This window comes from Sturnira hondurensis, unplaced genomic scaffold, assembly GCF_014824575.4.
Source record: "Sturnira hondurensis isolate 20B ecotype Veracruz unplaced genomic scaffold, ASM1482457v3 Scaffold0008671, whole genome shotgun sequence".
Lineage (NCBI taxonomy): Eukaryota > Metazoa > Chordata > Mammalia > Chiroptera > Phyllostomidae > Sturnira > Sturnira hondurensis.
The window spans coordinates 1-23,064 of NW_028081302.1; the positions used below are offsets into that span (position 1 = coordinate 1).

Consider the following 23,064-nt stretch of genomic DNA (forward strand, 5'->3'; position numbering starts at 1 on the left):
AGGGTTAGCAACAGGGGAGTGGGAGGAGGAGAAGAGGGGAAAAGGTACAGAGAATAAGTAGCATAGACAGTAGGTAGCAAATAGGGGGAAGGTAAGAATAGTATGGAAAATGTGGAAGCTAAAGAACTTATGACAGGTGGACATGAACTAAAGGGGGGATTGTGGGTGGGAGAGGGTGTGCAGGGTGGAGGGGAATGAAGTGGGGGAAATGGGACAACTGTAATAGCATAATCAATAAAATATATTTTAGAAAAATTCACAGCCATTGAAATTTCAACAAAAAGTTTCTTGTAGATTTAAAAATACTGTTATCTTCAGTTTTCTATTAGCTCAGCAATCTTTCAAATACAATATTCAGTGTGAGTTGGAAAGCTGAGACATTTTAACAAAGTATAAAACAAAACTCCTTTTAAAAACCAATTGTGTTAAATGCCTCTTTGGAAAAATCAGTGTTAGGAATCACATTCTTATATGACATCTTTTTTATTAGGTACCTTTTAGACATATAACCAAACTGAAGTACATCAATATGTGAAAAGTGTGAAGATAGTTGCAGCTATTTAGTATCATGTCTATGTGTACTACTTTCAAAAACAAAATATGGAAATTATTGATACGGAAAGTTAGCTACCAGGGTAAAAGACAGGGAGATGAGAGGGACAGAGATGAGCCCAAGCCAATTTAACATTATCTGCTTAACCAGAGATGAAATGCTATAATCTTAGAAATAGCTGTCTTATAGGAATTCCTCCTAAAAAAAATTAAAGAAACTTAAGATGGTGCATTTTACACTGCATGTAAGGTATGTTTTTGATACATAACAAGGAGCTTATCGGATTCCTTCTAAATATACTCAAATCTTCACTGAAATGAAAAACTACTACTCAAAAGAAATAAGTAATGGGATTTTAAAGCCCTCAGCTTTAAGAGACCCCAGAAGTTAAGCAGCTTGACAAAGAAGTCACGTGGTAGCTAGTAGTAGAGGTGGGAGCTGTGAAATTAACTGGCAGTCATATGGTTTAACTGGGTAATCCAGAGGAAAGTTCTGAGCCATATGGCTATATCTGTGTATGTGTATGACATACTAAGGTTCGGGTATCTGAGAGAATGCACACAATCCTATTTTGGCTCAGATCAACAGCTTGGATTGTATGGCTGCAATGTACAGCTTCTATGTATAGATATTAAATATCAGACTTATCTTAGGAGTTGAGAAAAGTGTCCAGCAAGATACTCTGATGCTTTTACTATGAAATGAATACTCTTGATCATTGATTCCCCAGTTGGCTACACACCAGATTCAGCTGGGGAGCTTCTAAACACACACACACACACACACACACACACGCAAGTATGCAAGCACCTCATCGCAGACCTGCTCAATTAAATCCTCTAGCAATGGAGCTTAGAATCTGAATTTTTATAACAAGCTTCCCAGGTGATTCTTACTCTGTAGACAGCCCAGCATCAGTACAGATTCATGTATGTAACCACTCTTCCAGATAGTAATACAACAGACCATTTTAGAAATAATTTAGTTCTACTGAGCATTTGTAAAGTTTTTCCTTTTGGAAGAAATGGTCATTGTGTGGCATACCACACCTTGACTTTAACCAACGGGAAAAAATGTGAGCAAATTTCCTTAAGAAATAAAACAATCTTTATTGTTTGTTTTAGAAGCAATATGTTGAGCAAATGGACAAGCAAATATCTAAAGAAAAACATCATACATCAACTAGTGGCTTAGACAGTTGAGAAAAAAACATGAGAAGTATTTACATGGACCAGTTTCTTTTTTTTTAAAGATTTTATTGATTTATCCTTAGAGGGGAAGGGAAGGAAAGAAATATCAATGTATTTGCTTGAAATATCAAGCAAATAGCAAGCACTGAAATATCAGTGTGGTTGCTTCTCGTGAGTCCCCTGCTGGGAACTGGCCTGCAACCCAGGCATGTGCCCTGACTGGGAATCGAACCTCGATGGTGTGGTTCACAGCCCCGCGCTCAATCCACTGAGCTATACCAGCCAGGGCCCAGTTTCTTTTACAAATGATAAAACATGAAAAACACGCAGAACCATGTAGTTTTAGACCATCAAGGTATAAACCCAGTAAAGCACATGAAGCTACAAAAGCTACAAAGAACATGTGGCTACAGGAAATAATAATGGAAATAACCATATATGAACTGGCCCATGTAAAATACAAAAAAATATTCAATGAAGTCAGATTTCCTAGAAAATAGTGCTAATGAGAGGTATTTCAGTATGAATCAGGTATATAGTTAAATGTAGAAATTTTCAGAAATATTAACAGCATTAAGCCACTGCCACCCACTTGTGCTTCTAATTTTTTTTTAAAAGCTGCTGCTTTGTTTTGACTCATGAGAAATATCTAAGGTCTACTTCTTATAAGCATTATCCATTCTTCTAAAGTTAATGCTCTTACATTAAGATACTATTTAAATAAAAATAATTTTAAAAATTAGATTTATATTTAATCCTTAATAAGTGCTTAAGCTGGCAATGCAGCTCAATGTAGCTTTAGGAGAGAGGATGATTAGGAATTTGATTCTGAGCCAGTAAGACTTTCAAGCTACCCTAAACAGAGAGCAAATTTAAGTGAGAGTAGATGGCTAGCACTCCAATATAACTCAAAAGGCAATTATAGACATATACATACTAACATGCAATTGTGTGTGTGTGTGTGTTTGCATGTGTGTGTGTTTCAGCTAGACTACCAAATTAATTCAACATCAGTAATATTTTGGAACCCAGACATTTTCTAGTGAATAGGGGTACACATAATATCCCATTCAAAAAAACTCAGACACCTTTGGTATGTGGCTGTATATTAACAATTTCCAAATATTTGCTGAGCCATTCCAATAAAAAAAGATCTAGAAACAGCAAAAAATACTTGATGTGTTAACTATGAAGCTGAAATGTTTTGCCTTCTCATACAAACATTAGGTGGTGTACGGTAAATGGACAATTGGTGCATATCCCCAGAGCACAAAACTGAACACAAATACATGAATTAATAATGATTCTCTCATAATGAGCAATAATAATGTAAGTTTTGATTAGCACAGAACCATTTAAATGGGAAAGCCAAATTAGTAAATGTTGTAGCAGTCAATGTAAGTTGGAAACATAGAATAACTTTAATGGAGAAGAATGAGACTTTTGGGTTAGATGCAAATTACTTTAAGTGGAAGTGCTCTTCTTTATCACAATTCTAGGTCATACTGGCATTTTTTCTTTAGGGAAAAGAAAAGACAAGAAAGGAATAAAACACACTACTGCCACCAAGGATACTGGAAGTCTAAAGAGAAGTCTACATTAACTTTAGCGCTGCAGGTAAAGGCCAATTTACGGGTATAAAGGACTAATGCCCAAAATTGGCACTGCCTAGCAATGATCTCTAAAGCACCTAGAAAATGGATTGAAATGTCCAGCTGGAATAGTCTTTTATCTTGCAATTTAAAAGACTGCAATATCCAGTTCTTTTTAAAAAGGGTTAAACAATAAGCTGAACACCTACTTTAAAATTTCAAAAGCTTTTGTATCTTTTGTCCTTACAGCCACATTACATATAAATGCATTCAAAAATCATAGGAAAGCAGTCATGGCTAAGAACAAACAATACTAGACTGCTGAAAACTGGCATATCTCTCATAGGTCAAATATGCAGCAATGTCAAAGCAACTAAGTTAACCTGCGAACAAAATCACAGAAAAAAATGCAAAGGAGCAAGTACAAATCCACTGTAGAATGTACTGTCTCAATTAAACCACATGCAAGAAAACAAATCTCTTTTTTAAAACTGTTTTCCCTAAAATGTATATTTCTAGTCAGAACATCTAGAGTAAAAATACTGAAACGTTAATTCAACCCAATAAAACAGAACTTATAATTCAGGTGATTTTGTACATGTTTTTGCTGTAGAAATAGCAGATTCAAATCCTTTGGTTGGGGAAACCAAATTCACGTGACCAATTTATAGTTTATAGTTTTCATGTCTTTGCATTTATTAAAGAATAAAACCCCCCAAACCACCGGTTCTAAGATCAGAACTACAACTAAATATACCTTAAATGAATAGTACTGCATGTTGGAACTTGTACTTGCTTTATTATTTTGGAACAGAGATCACATATGGATTAGTATTACAGAGTCTGATATCCAGCATAACTTTTTCTTCTGCCAATTAGGTAAGCAATCACTATAATGATAATCAAGCCTGAAAGACCAGCACCAACTACAATTGGTATTAGAATGGTGTCATCATCCAGCGAACACTCCTGGGCTGTAGGTGAGAGAAAGTGTGTAACAAATAATGAGTATAATAAAAAAAAAAAAGAATGTCTAAAAGTTAAAGATGTTGATTCAAAAGTCAGAAATGCTCTTACAAGTTCAACTTTAACTGAGACAGGTATATTTTAAAGATAAAGCTACAGAAAATTATAGATTGTTCTAGAATTAAAATCCTAAAACTTACTTGTCCTTTCATTCATGTATGTGTATATATGTTCTTTTATATGAATACATATATACTGATATCTATGAGTAAACACACATGTTTGAATGTGCTTACTTATTTACATTCAAAGTCCTTTGCAAAACAGGAGTATTACTTTATCAAACATGAAGAGAGCTAATGTAGCCTATTTCACATAGTCAGATGAGCCTCTTAGTGGTAGAGTGAATGCCTTTTGGGACACTGGGACCAGATCAGGAAGGTTTATTCATGGAATTAGAAAGGACAGGCTGGCTCTAAAATCCTTTAGAACACAGACTGACAAACTACAGGCCATGAGCCAAATTAGCCCAGCTAAAAATGGCTTTTAAACATTTATAAATGGTTGAAAAGAAACAAAAGAAAAATATTTTGAGAAATGATAATTATATGAAACCTAAATTTCAGTATCCACAAATAAAGTTTTATTGGAACACAGCCACACTCACTGGTTTATTGCCAACGGCTGTTTTCATGCTTCAAGAGCAGAGTTGAATAATTGTGACAGAGACCATATGGCCTTCGAACCTAAAACACTTACTGTCTGGGACTTTACGGAAAAGGATACAGATCCCTGACACAGAGTACATCACTTTAGTGACTACAAAAGGCAAGAAACCGGGACCTCTTCCTAATTTGAATATGTTTATTACATTTATCAATCTGGTCAGGACTGGCAGTCCACAGGGGCTATTTATTCTATTTCTCGGGAGTAATGTGATCCAATAACATCCAACTGGCACCCTTTTACCTTACTGCAAGTGTATTTTTTATTCCCTCCTCCTATATAGTCAAGTATTACTAATGTGTTGTTTTTAAAGTTACCCACAGTCAAGAGCCTAACCTCACATATTGATGATACATTCATTATCAATCAATACGAGGGTTGGCAAAGTTAGGTTTACAGTTGTTTATATGGAAAAATACAAATTACTAAACTGTGTGTTTTATGTACTCACAGCTATAAACCTACTTTTGCCCAGCCCTGTATTATAAGTTGTATATTTGGGTGACATTTTAAATTCTACGTACATAAAAACCAGTTTCAAATTAGAGAAAGAACAGAGCTCTTCTCTTATTACAGCTGACTAGCTATACAAGCATGAGCTCATATTAAACTGCAAGTGATTTTAAATTCGGAACACAAATCTGGACCTAAAATTAAGGTAATAATATAGAGGAACTGGATAAAGACTCAAGGAGAAAACTATTAAAGGGTCAAAATAATTGAAGTAAAAAAGAAAAACAGACAAAAGGGAAAATGAGTTTTTTGAAAAAGTTTTTAAGTGTGATTAGCCTCTCATGTCACATTAATGGCAAGGTGAAGAACCTACTTTATTTTGACCTAACCAAGCCAGGCTAGGTATTCAGCACTATTGCAAAAGTAATTGAATGGCACAAAGCATATTTACTTTTAAACACACCTTCTACATTTCCTTCTAAACCATGGACTTAATTGTTAAAAATTCTGTGGACGTGGATGACTGGAATGGCTGTGTTCAGCAGAGCTGCAATCCACAAACCCCTAATTTTAAGTAAGTGGTTAAAAAGGACAAGTCAATTAAAGAATTTTTTCTTTTTTCCTTTGTGCAAATTTTAATCTTGTAATGCCAAATACATCTTTAATATTCATATAAACACACTGTAATTAGCCATTCACAAAGGTTTGCGGAAAAGGCAGAAAACTGTACTTGATCCAAAAAATGTTAAAATTAAAAATTAAAAATTAAAAAAATCTGAGAAACACCCTCATTAGGAATGAGTAGATCTTCAAAAAGACTCATTCACACTGGTACATGTTTTTAAAACTCTCCAGATCACTCTGGCTGGCCAAAACACAGTTCATGATACTGGAGGCTTTGGTACCTCAATCTTTTGTCTCAGCAAAATATGACCAAACTTTTTAATTCGAGTATGAAAATGTTTCCAGATAGAAGATGGCCCTGAGGCAGATCAGAGATGCCTAAAGCTGCTGCTTCCAAGTGCCATCCTTCCCATAAACTAAAACGGTGGGGGGCACCCCTACCTTAAGTAAAACTCACTTAAAGCTTCTATCAGTTTTTAGCTCTTAAGAACTTTGTTGCAAATGTTTTCCAGATCACAAAAAATATCTATTTTGAGCAAAATGATGGGCTAAATATACAGTGACACAACTTGCCCAAGGCTTTGAGAATTCTATAGCAGAGTTGAGAGGTGAATTCACACTTCTCTATGTCATTGCTTAAAGTTTCCATGACTCAAAGGAAAAGTCAATGTAAACCATCAATTATTAATAAAACTCATATGATTCTTACCTGTAGAATACTCTCCTTTTATTACATTGAAAGGCTGAACCCTTAGATCAAAGGTATTTATCTGAAATGCTTCAGATACTGAAACCATTTGCTCTTTCTTGCACATATAAGAACTTCCCAGGGGTGCATCCCAGTAGCTGAGATTGTTATTTGCAACGCTGAAAACTTCAAAGGAAAAAAATATGTTAGTAACTTCTTATCGTATCAACATAAAAAGTGGGACAGTCCTCAAGATATTTCAGTGAAGTATAAAGAGCTTGGAGTACAAGGTCTACCCACAAAAAGTAATTCTTCCAATCACTAGGTTCTCTATCTTTCCTTTTTTTCTTTTTAAATTTAAGTATACTTGGTATATAGTATATGTGCTGCCGAAGCGAGCACTAAGTATACTTGGTATACAGGATTACATTAGTTATATTAGTTTTTTGTGTATAATATACTGACTTAGTATTTCTATACCTTACAATGTGATCACCCTACTAATTCTACTCACCATCTCTCTTTCTATAGATGTTTCTATAGTCTAAAAATCAGTCATATCCTTAACTATTACCCACCATGGTTCAAAAATACAATACACTGCAAAATATAGAATACTGTAGTTTTAAGTTACTGAGTTTAAATTGTGATCAAAGTGGGATTCATCCCATGGATGCAAGGACAATATTTGTAAATGAATAAATGAAATACATCACATAAACAAAAGGGAAGAAAAATCACATGATCATACCAAAATCACAGGATCATACCACAGATGCAGAAAAAGCACTTGGGAAGGTACAGCACCCATTTATGATAAAAACACTCAGCAAAGTGGGAATAGAGGGAGCATTCCTCAATATAATAAAGGCCATATACAAGAGACCTACAGCCAACATCATACTCAATGGGCAAAAACTAAAAGTTTACCCCTAAGGTTGGGAAAAAGACAAGGATATCTGCTTTCACCACTCATATTCAATATAGTATTGGTAGTCCTAGCCACAGCGATCAGACAAGAAAAAGAAGTAAAAAGCATCCAAACTGGAAAGAAAGAAATAAAACTGTCATTGTTTACAGAAGACATGACAGTATACATAGAAAATCCTATAGACTTGACCAAAATACTACTCAACCTAATAAGTGAATTTGGCAAAGCAGCAGGATACAAAGTCAGTATTCAGAAATCAAAGGCATTTTTATACACTAATAATGAAATATCAGAAATGGAAATCAGTACAAAAAATCCCATTTGATATAGCAACAAGAAAAATAAAGTACTTACGAATAAACCTAACCAAGGAGGTGAAAGATCTGTACTTAGAAAACTACACAACACTGAAGACAGAAATTGAGGAAGACACAAGTGGAATCATGTACTGTGTTCATGGATTAGAAGAATTAACATCACCAAAATGTCCATATTACCCAAAACAATTTACAGATTCAACACAATCCCTATTAAAGTACCAATAACATATTTTAAAGATACAGAACAAACATTTCAAAAATTTATATGCAACCATAAATGACCCCAAATAGCTGAAACAACCTTGAGGAAGAAGAACAAAACAGGAGGGATCACAATATCTGATATTAAACTATAACACAAGGCCACAATAATCAAAACAGTCTGGTACTGGCATAAGAACAGACACAGAGATCAAAGGAACAGAATACAGAGCCCAGAAATAAACCCAACTCTCTACAGTCAATTAATATTCGACAAAGGGGGCAATGACATAAAATGGAGTAAAAATAGCCTCTTCAACAAATGGTGTTGGGAGACGAGGACAGCTACATGCAAAAAAATGAAACTCAACCACCACTTTACACCATACACAAAAATAAACTCAAGATGGATAAAAGAATTAAATATAAGTCGTGACACCATAAAAGTCCTAGAGAACAAAGGCAGGAGAAATCTCAGATATTCCACACAGCAGTATTTTCATCAATATGTCCCCAAGAACATGGGACATAAAGGAAAGAATAAACAAACGAGACTTCAAAATAAAAAGCTTCTGCATGGCCAAAGAAAATATCAGCAAAATGAAAAGGGGATCAACAATATGAAAAATATACTTGCAAATGATACCTTGGACAAGGGTTTGATTTCCAAAATATATAAAGAACTCACACAACTCCATTCTGGGAAGACAAATAACCCAATGAAAAAATGGGCAAAGGACCTGAACAGACACTTCTCCAAGGAGGACATACAGAGGGCCCAGACACATATGAAAGGATGCTCAGTATCACTAGCAATCAGAGAGATGCAAATTAAAACCATAGCGAGAGCCCTGGCTGGTGTGGCTCAGTGGATTGAGCACGGGCCTGAGAACCACATGATCGCAGTTCGATTTCTGGTCAGGGCACATGCCTGGGTTGCAGGCCGGTTCCCAGCGGGGGACTCACAAGAGGCAACCATACATTGATGTTTCTCTCCTTCCCTTCCTCTCTAAAGATAAATAAATAAAATCTTAAAAATAAGCCACAGCAAGATACCACTTCACACTGGTCAGAATGGTCATCATAAACAAACAAACAACAAGTGCTGGCAAGGTTGTGCAGAAAAGGGAACCCTAGTGCACTGTTGGTGGGAATGCAGACTGCTGCAGCCACTGTGGAAAACAGTAAGGAATTTCCTCAGGAAACTAAAAATGGAATTGCCCTTTGATACAGCAATTCCACTGCTGGGACTATACCCTAAGAATCCTGAAATACCAATTCAAAAGAGCCTATGCACCCCAATGTTCACTACTATAATTTATAGTAGACAAGTGCTGGAAGCAACCTAAGTGGCCATGAGTGAATGAGTGGATCAAAAAACTGTGGTACATTTATACAATGGAATACTATGCAGCAGAAAGAAAGAAGGAGCTCCTACCCTTTGCAACAGCAGGATGGATCTGGAGAGCATGATTCTAAATGAAATAAGCCAGGTGGTAAAAGACAAATACTATATGATCTCACCTATAAGTGAAACCTAATCAACAAAATAAACAAGTAAGCAAAATAGAACCAGAGACATGGAAATAAAGAACAAACTGACAGTAACCAGAGGGGAGGTGGGAGGGGATAATGGGGGGGGAGAGTTGTCAAGGAACATATATAAAGGACACATGGACAAAGCCAAAGGGGAGTTGGATAGAGGGTTGGGGGGAGTAGGGGAGTAATAGAGACAATTGTACATGAAATATTAAAAATAAATTAATTAGTCCTGGCTGGTGTAGCACAGTGGATTGAGGGCCAGCCTGCAAACCAAAGGGTCACTGGTTTGATTCCCAGTCTAGGGCACATGCCTAGGTTGCTGGCCAGGTCCCCAGAATGGGGCACACAAGAGGCAACCACACACTGATGTTTCTCTTCCCCTCTTTCTCCCTTCCTCTTTCTAAAAATAAACAAATAAATAACATCTTTAAAAAAAGGGCACTATTTGGTAACAAGACAATCATGGTTTCTCTTCTTTCAGTTTAACCCACACTCCTTTTCCCAAGGCCAATAATTTGCTTACCAGATCCATTAACCAAATTCATGCTGATATTCACTTCCTTCAGATAGAATCGGTTTTCATTTTTCTGTTTAAAAAAGAGTTTGCAGTTAATCAACACATCACAACTGCATACAGGTACAATTATAATCTATAGAAGTAAAACAATCTAATACTACTACTCAAAAGATAAAAAATACTATAGATTAAAACCTGGTCAGTAGAAGAGATTGTAACCAAGAGAACTGAAAATGTGAGAGAAACCCCTTCTCTCTGCATTTTGTTTCCCATTCCTTGGACCAGAGGTGTAGTCATGTGGTTCTGAGACAATTCATTCCCTCCATTTCATTCCTCCTGTCACTTGCTAAGCCCTCACCACCTCTAGCTTGAATCACAATACCCTCTTATCTAGAGCTCTCTGCTTTTCAGCCTCTCCGGCTCAGTCTTTCCTGCACTGCTATTATTTTTCTGAAGTACTCATCTGATCAGCCAGTCATTCCAACAATGTCCGAGCTTAGTATGTACAAAGTAACATATGAAGTGCTCGAGGGAGCGAGCAAAATGAACCAGACTTGAATCCTGCCACCCCGCTTGCAATTTGCCAAGGAAGATAAATACAGTAGTTCCCATCATCCAAGTTCGTGTTCTGTAGTTTCACTTTCCATGGTTTTGCTTGTTTGCAGTCAACCACAGTCCAAAAATATTAAATGAAAAATTCAAGGTGTTTGGAGAGAAATCACATTCACATAACTTGTATTACAGTATATTAGTCTAATTGTTCTATTTTATTCTTTATTGTTGTTAATCTCTTACTGTGACCAACTTATACATTAAATTCATCTTAAGTATGTATAGGAAAACACATAGTCTATATAGGGTCCAGTGCTATCTGTGGTTTCAGGCATCTCCTGGGGGTTTTGGAATGTTCCAAGTGGGTCTTAATGCAGTGTTAATTCACTGGTCATGTATGTACTATAACAGAAAAATGACTTAAACATTAAAAAAGGGAGGATTTTTTGTAAACCTTTCCAAAATACAATTAGCTATAATCCTCAATTATTCAGCATAGATCACCCATAGAGGGAAAAAACGGTTTTAGACTGAAGAAACCAAATTCAGATATAAAAACCATGAACAAATATAACTTTAAATAAATGTATATACTATAGCCGTGGCTGGTGTGGCTCAGTGGATTGAGCACTGGCCTGCAAACCAAAGGGTTGCTGGTTTGATCCCCAGTCAGGGCACATGCCTGGGTTGTGGTCTAAGTCCCTGGTAGGGGGCACGTGAGAGGTAGCCAAACATTGATGTTTCTCTCCCTCTCTTTCTCCTTCCCTTCCCCTCTCTCTAGAAATAAAGAAATAAAAATCTTTAAAAAATAAATGTATATATTGGATATATATATACACATATAGACATATATATATATACACACACACACAAACATACATGAAATAAATAACCATGTTACAAAAAGAAAGTGGTAAGTTATGAAAATTCAAATGGAGAGAAATTACTTCAAACTAGGGGAGGAACAAAAGTGATGCAAGCTTAGGGATGGGCCATTTGAATTAGGTAGAATTCGATCAGGAAACAAGCAGAAAAGGGTATTTAAGAGGGTAACAACATTAGTAAAGGCAGAAGATAAGTGTAATCACAAGTATACTGAAATTGGAGGATTTACTAAATGCTAAGCACTGTTCTTAAAACTTTACATATGAAGCTCACTGAATAATTACAACGCCTCATTTTGAGATGTGGTAATCAAAGTGAGTAGATGTTAAGTAACTTCCCCAGAAGCTATATGGTTAGTAGTCAGTGAGCTGGGATTTGAACCAAGGAAGTCTGGCTGCAGAGCCTATGTTCTGGTTACTACCATTCTCTCCGACCTCACTGGATTATATATGGGGAAACAGGGTGAGGGAAGGACGAGATTCATGTGGAGGAAATAGAGCTGGATATGCAAGTTACCTTGCACGGTGGTGGAGTGAGGTGAGGGGCTACAACTACCCTGCCAGGGAATTTAGATGTCAGCTTGCTGGCAAAACAGAACCACTGAAGGTTTATGTCAGGAAAGGCTGTGCTTCAAGATGATTAAACTGACACAGAACAATGAAGGAGGGGAGGAATTAGAGGGTCTAGTTAAGGAGGCTGAGCAGTCCAGGTAAGAGGTAATGCAGGCTGGAATGAGGAGAAAGGCAGTAGGGAATGAAAACAAGAGGACAGACTCTGAGAAATTGCAGAAGGAAGCATTAAGGGATATTTGACGACCTTATCTCATCTCCCCTGTGCCTAGGCTATGGCTCAGCTTGGCACCCAAGGCTCTCCACAATATGTCCCAACTACTCTTCCACATTTATCTTTCACTAAATATGTTACATGCCTCATTTTCCTGGCTGGTCTTGATTGTATTCCTTTATCCATGGGTAACCTGTACTTTTGCACTTTCTCCCCTAATATACAAATCTGACCCATCCTTGAAGTTTTAGCTCAAGTGTCATCTGTTCCACTAAACCTCCCTGACCCACTGCCAACCAGAATTAACCACTCCCTCTCCTCTATACTCCCACAGCACCTTGTATTTTCCTCTGGTCAAGCACTCATCCCACTTTGTATGCACCTTCTGCAGACCACAGAATCAAGGTCAAAAGCCTCAGCATGGCAATCAAGGCCTCCCACAAAAACAGTAACTATTTGTCCATTTCTATCTTTGCCACCAAACTGTCATCACCTTAAGAATACAGGCCTTCTGCCCTGGCTGGTGTAGCTCAGTGGATTGAGCACAGGCCTGTGGACCAAAGGATTGTGGCTCGATTCCCAGTCAGGGCACATGCCTGGGTTGCAGGCCAGCAGGGGATGCATGAAAGGCAACCATACATTGATATTTCTCTCTCTCTCTCTCCTTCCCTTCCCCTCTAAAGATAAATAAATAAAATCTTTTTAAAAATTAAAAAAAAAAGAATACAGGCCTTCTTAAAAAAAAGGGAACACAGACCTTCTTTTTATCCTACGATAGCATCCTGTGCATAACACACTTAAATTCAATAAATTCTTAGGAAGCACTCTTGTGACAGGGTTGAAGGTAGGATCTATCCCACTCAGCTGTGGTGACATTACAGGTGTTCCCTGAATTTTCAAAGTACCTAGAGCATGGTTAAAATATCACTATCTTGGATTACATTTTAAAGTAGTCTGCTGTGCAAATTAAATGTTGTAATTATCTAATACTTCCACATGAGAGTCAGAAGAAACCATGGTTCTTTCAGTATCTTACCAGAGCTAGAAAGATCAAATTCAATCACTCAAAAGGGAATGAACCTACAATATTAGTTTTCTCATTCTTATGGACTAGAATATAATCACCATGCACTAACTTTAAAAGAATATGTCTGTGGAGGCCTGCTGTTACCACACTGAAAAGGACAGGTGTAACTAGATGGTTTTAATAGTAATTCACTGGTCATATACATACTATAACAGAAGAATGATTTGAATGTTAGAAAAAGGGAGATTTTTGTAATCCTTTCTAAAATATAATTGTCTAATAGAATCCTTAATTCCTGGCATAGATAGGCCATGGAGAAAAAGGCTTTAGACTCTGGAAACCAACTTTAGATACAAAATAACAACAGACCTAACTTTTTCTATATCAGAGGTTCAGGCTATTTCCCCATCCCTTAGATATACTACGTCATTTGAAAGCAGAACTGTTTTCTACCCACTTATACGATAACCTAATTTGAGAACTTTTGGTGGTTCAACGTTTTCCATCACTGATAACTATGCCCCCTTTTCATTCCCATTCGCTATAATATGCGCATGTGTATGTATGCGTGCACACACACACACGCACCTCAAAATGTGGGGATAATAATTGCTTCTGAGAAGGTGAAAATAAAGGCTCTCAATGATTCACTTATGCTAGCAAGAAGTAGACAAAGTATGCCTAACCTGGAACTTTCTGTTTCAGATTCAGCCCTTGATACAAGCACGAACAACAAAAACCCAAATGCTGCCATTATAAACTGTCCTGATTTAAGGTATTCATGCACTCAAGGTATTCATACAGAGCCTTGTACATACCAAGTGTTTAATAAATGTTTGCTGTTATTACTGATACTATTACAAACAGTATAGCCTTCAAAAAGCATAAAATATTATAGTACACAAACAAGAGTTTTCTAACAAATAATAGAAAAATCATTACATTGTACATATTACTTTATCTTTTATATATTTTCTGTATGTAGTAAATATGTTTTCTAACCTCTCCATGTACACTTTATGTACATGGAGAGATTAGAAAGGTTTTTTTGATGTGCGCTAATTCTTCCTTCTACCCTAAGGTCTACACAAGAGCAAAATAGCCACAACTGGTCAACACTAATATAAGAATCCAGCCCATAGACCACTGAGGTGACCCTGTGGGATTAACAGGAATCAATGGACTACACTCTATAATTAAGTAGTGTTGAAATGGAAGATAGAGCTAAACATCCCCCCAACACACACACACACACACACACACACACACACACACACATTCTCTCTCTCTACCTATTTTCACTTTCAGATATGTTTCTAAGAGAATGAATCTAATTTTAGAAAAATCCATTACTCACCACAGCAAAGACAAAGTCAAGATACTTAATGTTGCTGCTGTTCAGCCTAAGTAGAGCAGTTTGAGAATGGCAGCTGCCAGTGAAGTTCATTGTTTTGGGGTCAATGTTAACAATTGAAGTGACCTTTAGGGGAACAAGGTGGGGAAGGGTAGAGATTGATCATAAATGTCAACAAGAAAACCCTACGTTCCTAATAAAACCAACTTTAGTGGGGAACAAAAAAAATCCTTTTGCCTCGATACTTAGGTTTATGGTGTCTTACATTCAAACAAAGTTGGCACAGGTCCTCAAGCTATGAGTCAGATGACTAAAAAAAAAAAAGAAAAACAAGAGAGAAGCTTCTAGTAAGCCAAATGCAAATACACTTATTTTATGGAGCATAAGAGCCATTTCTCTGGCTTGTTTAAGTCACGGGACTCTGGAAATGGGATTTGTTTGTTGCCGCGCCTTCTGTATCCTCAGTGGAACAGTGCAACTGGAAGTTGCACTTGAGCATATCTGTATGATTCAAGCTATTGAACAGCTGAAGAAACAGATAGCTAGCAGCGCTGTTCCCACAGATCAACCTACAGTAACTCTTCCTGATTATAGTAACTCCAAAGTCATCAAAACTCAATGAGTCAACATCAAATCTCCATTTAAAATGCCATTATTCTAGTAACACCACTCTTAAGCTGAGTGTAGCATATACGGTTTGAAAGGAGATGCAAATAGAATGTATCTATGAAAATAAACAGCCATACTTCACCGTGAGTGATATAAACAACGATACCTTATCTTGAGTTATGTTCAACTGCAGCCCCATGTCAGCCAGGAGACAAGTGCTGCTGCCATTTTTAACTGAATAGGACCCAGTATCTGGTTTTCCCTTTGGAGCAGGTGTTGTAGTAGGAGACGGCAAAGTGGTGGGGACAATGGGCACCACGGTGGTTGAAGGTTTATCTTTATCACACAGAAACTCTATAAACAAAGGACAGAATAAACCGAAGTACACATTTTCCGAATTCGTAAGATGCCAGGGAAAAAGCAAACTATTTCTCACAATCAAGTCTGAAACGAGGGAAGGGAATACCTTCATAGCATATTTTTAAGTAAATGACACAGTTCTCAAACTGCTGCTTCATATGCAGACAATGTCTAAGAGTTAGGACACAGTAGACAGGCTTCAGACACATCCAAATGCTTTATATTCTACTCACACATGGCTGGCCGCACACCCATCTTTTCAGAACCTTAAGTCCCTTTCTTTCCATAGAATTTCACCTGCCTCTTGCATGAATATAAGAGATTTCAGTTTGAAAACATTTTGCCCCAACCAAGGCCTCTTCTCTTCACATACCACCACTATAAGGAAGGGTACTGTTTACCAGAAGAACATTTAGAAATCATGGAATGATTTAAATATAAATGAACCTTTCACTTGTGTTACCCTTACAGCAAATCATACGCATTTCAATCCTCTTTTCAGGAAGTATTGGTAGTTTCCCAGAACTGGTGAATGAGAAATTATTACATTTCCATAAAGTCATATGCAAGTTACAAAACCCATGAATAAAATTCAAGGTTAGTACCCAGAAATCTAATTTCTTTGCTTCTGTCTTGATCATCAAAAGCAAAAGAGCTGGCCTGGCTGGTGTAGCTCAGTGGATTGAGCGCGGGCCTGCGAACTACACAATCGTGGTTCGATTCCCAGTCAGGGCACATGCATGCCTGGGCTGCAGGCCAGTTCCCAGCAGGGGACTCACAAGAGGCAACCATACATTGATACTTCTCTCCTTCTCTCCTTCCCTCCTTCCCTTCCCCTCTAAAGATAAATAAATAAAATCTAAAAAAAATTAAAAAATGCCTTAAAAAATCAAAAGCACTATCTGAGGATTTGTTTAAACAAAGAGTAGGTTGGATCAGCTGAAAACCCTATGGGTAGAGCATTTTAAAATACCATTCCACAACAGGTATATTATAAACTTAAAATTACAAATTCCATAAGAATAAGAATTGCTATTTGTAAAAATTTTACAGTCTAATGTAAAACTACGAACAAGTCTTAGAACATGCATACTTGCAGGTAACAACTTCAACTAAAACTATCTGGTACACTCATCCTAAATAGGACCCAAGTACAGAAATATACAATTTAGGTACTCACCTTTTGTGCTGACTATGCCATTTTGGACAAAAGCCTGCACGTGAACATTCCAATAGTACTGGTTAACATCACGCTCTTCTAAGGTCAATATGCTATTGCATCTAAAGATGTCATCCAATGGAATTCTGGATGTCACAGATTTATAAACAGTAAACACTTCTGCAAAACAAAATTAACAATAGCTGTTTTCAGGAAGGAAGGAAAGTGTTAATATAAATATATACTGGACTTTCTTCTCTTCTGTCTGCCTGCCCCACCCCACCCCTGAAGTGACAAAGGGCATGGCATCTTCAGGGAACAACAGATTCACTGTGGCTGAAACACAGGGCAAAAGAGCAAAGACATAATGGGGTTTAGGAAGGGAAGACAAGCCACAGGTGGTTACACCCTGAAGCATCTTATCTGATTGAGGGATAGGATAGTTGGGTTTTATTTTGTTAGCATGGAAGATCAGCTTGTTTTTAAAGGTGGATAAACCCTGGCTGGTGTAGCTCAGTGGACTGAGCGCGGGCCTGCGAACCAGAGGATCGCGGTTCGATTCCCAGTCAGGGCACATGCCTGGGTTGCAGGCTAGTTCCCTGCAGGCCAACTCCCAGCAGGGGAAGCACGAAAGGCAACCATACATTGATATTTCTCTCCCTCTCCTTCCCCTCTAAAGATACATAAATAAATAAATAAAATCTTAAAAAAAAATAAAGGTGGATATAAACAGCACATACATAACTTATTTTAAGGGAGATAGTAAAAGTGTAAAGGATAGACAGAGGAGGGAAATATGAAGTCACTTAAGAGGAAAACCAGTTAGAAAGTTGACGGCATGGATAAGATCAAAAGAAAGAAGGGGGATGCCTCAACTAAGACGGTGCGGGGCAGTAGGAAGAAAGCAAAGAGGCCAAACTAAAAACATATCTCTAAGGTAGCATGAACAGGACAGTGACAAAACAAGGAAGAGAGATACATCAGTCAAGGATTTTACAGTGAATCCTTCTTTTTTGTACCACTATCCCAAAGTAAATTACAGTAACTACATGAGCCTGTGGAACCTCTTCTTGGGTAGAATTTACAGACTGTTCCATTTCATGAAATCTTCAGAATGTGAAAGCAGTGAGTTACGGCCATTCTATACAGAGTATTTATTATAATTCCTATAGTAAACCTTCAAAAGACGGTGATCACACTTATCCACCACAATGGCTTAGTTTCTTTTTGAGAAGCAGCAAGGGAGGAAGGTATTATTCAAGGTCCATAATACAGGCTGCCTTCTGCACCTCTCCAGCACATAGCAAGGCAGCCAATTATTGCTGCCCTGGCACCCCCTAATGGCCAAAGGGAAAAAATTTTTGTAATCAATGAACTCGAACATTTTTCTCCAAAAACTGTTTTCACCTTTACTGTAAGTGAACAGATTCATGAACTCACTGTATATACACAGACCTCAAAAACAAGAGTGAAAACACAAGGTGTAGAAATACTGGAATTAAACTATAAAACTATCATTTTTATACTGTATTATTTATGAACATACATGTTGACATATGTATTAGTCAAGTATAAGCACACAGACAGGAAGGCTAAACCCCAAAGTTCACAAGAGTGGTTACCTCTCAGGAGACAGGGGTGGAAATGGCTCTGGAGACTGGGTACAGTGGAAACCTCAAATGTAAAATTTTATTTCTTTAAATAAAGAGATGGGGCAAATGAAAAGCAATGGCATTTACTAATTCTAAGTAATGGGCACATGCGGGCCTGTTATATTACTCTCTGTACTTTTCTGTATTTTAATCATGAAAAAAATTAAAGAAAACAGTGGTTTCAAAGTCACTTTAATTATTCGATGCCTAAAAAGAAACCACTAAATTATTTCAAAACCCATCAACACTCCATTTAAGGAAGCCCTTTTAAATTCCAAATGGTTTCAAATATTACACAGCTGCTAGTAGTAAAAAAAAAGTAGCGTCCTCCCTGCTCCAGCTGGGTTGCTCATGCCTAGGCTGTGGGTTTGATGCCAGGTCAGGGCACATACGGGAGGCAACCAATCAGTGTTTCTCTCTCTCCCTTCCTCTCTCTCTGAAATCAATAAACATATGGTCCTGTGAGGATTGAAAAATATTGGGATCTCCCCTTGTTTAAAATAAAAAGTGGAAGAGATAGGTGTTAATGTTTTCGAGTCCAAAGTTGTTCCCTCAAATGTGTCAGATTAAACTCCACCTGCTTTTCCTGCTACCCCCTCAGTCTGGGCACTCAATACACCACACTCTAATTATTCTAACAGTCTCTTAGGTGGGCCTCTCTGTCTCTTCGGTATCCTCACTTCCAAATTAATCCCACAGAACATTCTTTATAAATTACTGCCTCTGCTTTTGATACATCCTTCTCCTGTTTAAAAACTTAAAATGGTTTCCCAGTGCCTACCCCATCAAGCTAAAATGCCTTTCCTTGGCTTCCAAGGCCGCCTATAAGTTAGTCCCACTGCCACCTAGCCAACTTGATTTTGTTTCTGCTATACACACAGCCTCTATTTTACCAGGGGGCTCTCCAATTAATATTGCACATGCTATGCTCCCCCCCGCTGGAAACACCCTGCTCAAAGTTCTCTGCTTATTCAAATTCTACATTATGAGAGTTTCAGCTCAGGTCTTACTTTTTACTTCTCCAACACAAAATGAGCTCTCCTTTCTCTATGCCCTTCAAAAATTTTTTTATTTGAGAGACAGAGACAGACAGACAGATGGATTTGTTGTTCCACTTATTGATGCATTCATTGGTTGATTTTTGTATGTGCCCTGACCAGAGATCAAACTCAGATCAATACTCAATACCTCAGAGTATTGGGACAATGTTCTAACCCACTGAGCTACCCAGCCATGGCCTCTGTGCCCGTCCTTAACCAGGACCCCCTTGTGAAAACACTTTAAATCCAGTCTCTTAACCACAGGCCTGCACGGTACAGATGGGCTTAAGACTATGTACCAAATGCAAAGTACACTCTGTACTTTAAGTGAGTCTGGAGCTCTGACATTGTCAGAAAACATTTACGCTCCCTCCACCCCCTAAGCACAAGCAACAACAACAAATTCACATGGATCTCAATGCGTTCCAATTTTTCCATATCGCTTGGAAAAAAACAATTTCACTTTGTCTCTCCAACTAGTTTATAAGCTCCTTGAAAATGAGGAGCAAATCTTATACTAGTTCTGAAAAACAATGTAGAGCCCAAAGCTAAAATATATAAGATATCCCACAACAAACTTGCTGTAGTTATCCTCTCAAACTAAGAGATTATAAAAAGAAAACTAGGATTTGATTTCCAAGTCTCAGTGTGTGACACCTCCCATTTTATATAAGCACGTTCACTTCTGGGTCCTTAAAATATGATATTTTGATATCCATATATCCAAAAGAGTCATTTATCCCCAGGTCTAGGTAACTGAAGCACGTGTACTTGTTTCTGGGGTCAGAATGAAGTAATATTGGTGAGAACTGCTAGGCGACTGCAAACACCTGTTAATTGTAATCTCAACAGAGGGGGAAGAAAGGAGAGAATTATATTTCTAACTCAATGAAAATCTCCACTATCTATGCCTTTCAAATATTTTGATACTCATTTCAGTTCTGGTAGTTATAAGAGTGACCTAATTGCTAATGCTTTTCCTAAGTTTGTTTTGACCTGAAATTGTCTCAATATAGCAGCAAATGTTGAATCCACTCATTTTACATTTAATTAATCATCATTTACCTTTCAGTCAAAATCCTATCTAAATGGTAAAAAGATTTGAAGATGAAGCATTTCTGCTGGTTTTAGGTTACTGAACTTGTACACATTTAATAGATATTAGTAAAGGATTTGCTCATTGATGCAACATTTGTTGAGTGCCCACTATGGAATGACATAAACGCTAACACTTAAGTGTGTGAACTCTGTAGCTCAACGGATTTTAGTTCAAACATCAGCTCCCCCACTTAATAGCTTGTGTGACCTTTGGGAAAATCATGTAATCTCATCCAGCCTCATTTTTTTTCACCTGTAAAGTTGGGATAATATCTCCTTCTCAGGTTTACTGGAAGGATTAAATGAGATGCTGCTGGTAATACAGTTAGGGTACTATATGGTACAAAGTACAGCAAATATCACTGCTGTGTTGACACTGTGCTGTACATGGAGGTGAAGAGGACAAAGAACATAAAGTTTCCATTCTAGTTAGGAAGACAGATGTGCATAAGGATGATTTTTAAGTTGTTCACATTTTTTGCTAATGAACAGTAAGAGAACATAACACAAACCCAAGTATTAAGGTTACCTTTCTCTTTAGCATCAGGAAATGTTGTGTTATCTTTCGTGTCATAGGAAAATGAGATGCTTTCAATTGAGTAAGTAGACACCTGCTTTGTGAAATTCACAGTCCAGGAGAAACCAGATCCAAACTGCACCTCAATTCTGGCGCCATTCTGATCATCCCCACAGACGCTTCCATTGTATGTTGCATTGACAGGGTCTGAAACGGCTACAGTTTTCTAAAAGAAAAAGAAGTTTGATTGGTGGATGATTGGATAAAGAAGATGTGGTACCTATACATAATGGAATACTACACAGCTATAAAATAGATGAAATACTGCCATTTGCGACAACATGGATGAATCTTGACAGCATTATGCTAAGTGAAATAAGCCAGATGGAAAATGACAAAAACCGTAAAATTCCACTCATATATGGAATATAAGATAAAAAGTAACTAACAAAACAAAAACAAGCTCAGAGATACAGACAACAGAATGGTGTTTATCAGAGGGGAAATGGTGTGGAGGAGAGCAAAGTGAGTAAAGGGGGTCAAATATATGGTGATGGAAGGAAACTATACTTTGGGTGGTGAGCACACAATGCAATATACGGATGTTGTATTATAATTTTGCACACTTGAAGCTTATGTTATTAATCAATGTTTCCCCAATACGTTTAATAATAATATAAATATATAAATATATACAGACATACATAACAGACATGGAGTTTGGGGGCAAGGAACACAAAGGCAGTAATGAGCACCAAGTCCTTCCGCAGGATGTACCACTCGGTTTACATCACACATCCCCCATGGCTAGGCGGCCCTTTGTCTGACTTGCTGTGTAAACCAGTCTCAGATTCCTCACCTACACACCAATCCTCTGCACAAATTAATGGACTATGTCTAAAAGGAAACAGAATACTGGCCTGAACTTCTGTTGATTTTTAAAAAAAAATCAGGTTGCACGCAAGCAGGACCTTAACTAAAAGAAAATAAAAAGGCAAAGGGATTGAGAAGTACTACCAAAGAGGAAGATTTTTAATAGCAAGCTATTAAAAAGGGAACAAGCTTTGATGTTAGGACATGTTAAAAATATTACAGAGGTAGTCAGGACACCATAGAGTCTTCAGATCATTTGCTCTTAAGCAACTGCAAAAAACACTTCAAAGAACCAATGAATTAAAATATTCTTTTCCACACTAATCAGAATACCATCAAGTATCAATGTTTAAAAAACTCACAGAATTTACGTGTTAGGTTAACATATGAAATCTTATTTGAATAAATGTAGGTAAAGAAGAAAAAGAGTAGAATTAAATTCCTGCTATAAGATTCAAAGAAAAGTAAAAATACTTACATAATTTTTGCTTGTAGTCTCATAGCGTATTGTGAAATTCATATGCCACTTTGCATAAAGGCAAGTAGCATTTTCTGCATTCATCAAATTAAGTTCCAATGCATAAGATGAAACAGCTCCTAGATTTAAAAGAATAAGATTTTAAAATTATACTATGAAAACATATATAAAACAAGCCTTACACCCACCACTGAAGTTCAACCAACTCTAAAATAAAACAAATATTTTTAATAGACATGGTATCTTGGTGATTATTCTTTTTTATACTTTTAGTGGAATGCTATTGATAAAGCATTACTTCTTCCCAAGGAATGGTTATTTGACCTTAGGTAATGGCACAGACTGGTGACATTTCCCTTTTGCATCCTAATAGT

General features: G+C 37.2%; 1 protein-coding gene across 1 annotated transcript in view; it reads right to left on the bottom strand.

Moving 5' to 3' along the window:
• Positions 1-2,357: 2,357 nt before the first annotated feature.
• The window catches only part of LAMP2 (lysosome associated membrane protein 2), a 30,723-nt gene continuing 10,016 nt past the window's right edge, over positions 2,358-23,064 (bottom strand). Inside the window, exons 2-9 of the mRNA XM_037055534.1 lie at positions 22,691-22,809; positions 21,352-21,565; positions 17,054-17,212; positions 15,680-15,867; positions 14,908-15,030; positions 10,310-10,373; positions 6,814-6,978; positions 2,358-4,309 (exon numbers count right to left, since the gene is read on the bottom strand). Of these exons, the coding sequence (XP_036911429.1) occupies positions 4,170-4,309; positions 6,814-6,978; positions 10,310-10,373; positions 14,908-15,030; positions 15,680-15,867; positions 17,054-17,212; positions 21,352-21,565; positions 22,691-22,809 (1,172 nt within the window). The 3' untranslated portion in view covers positions 2,358-4,169. The remainder of the gene's footprint in view (positions 4,310-6,813; positions 6,979-10,309; positions 10,374-14,907; positions 15,031-15,679; positions 15,868-17,053; positions 17,213-21,351; positions 21,566-22,690; positions 22,810-23,064) is intronic.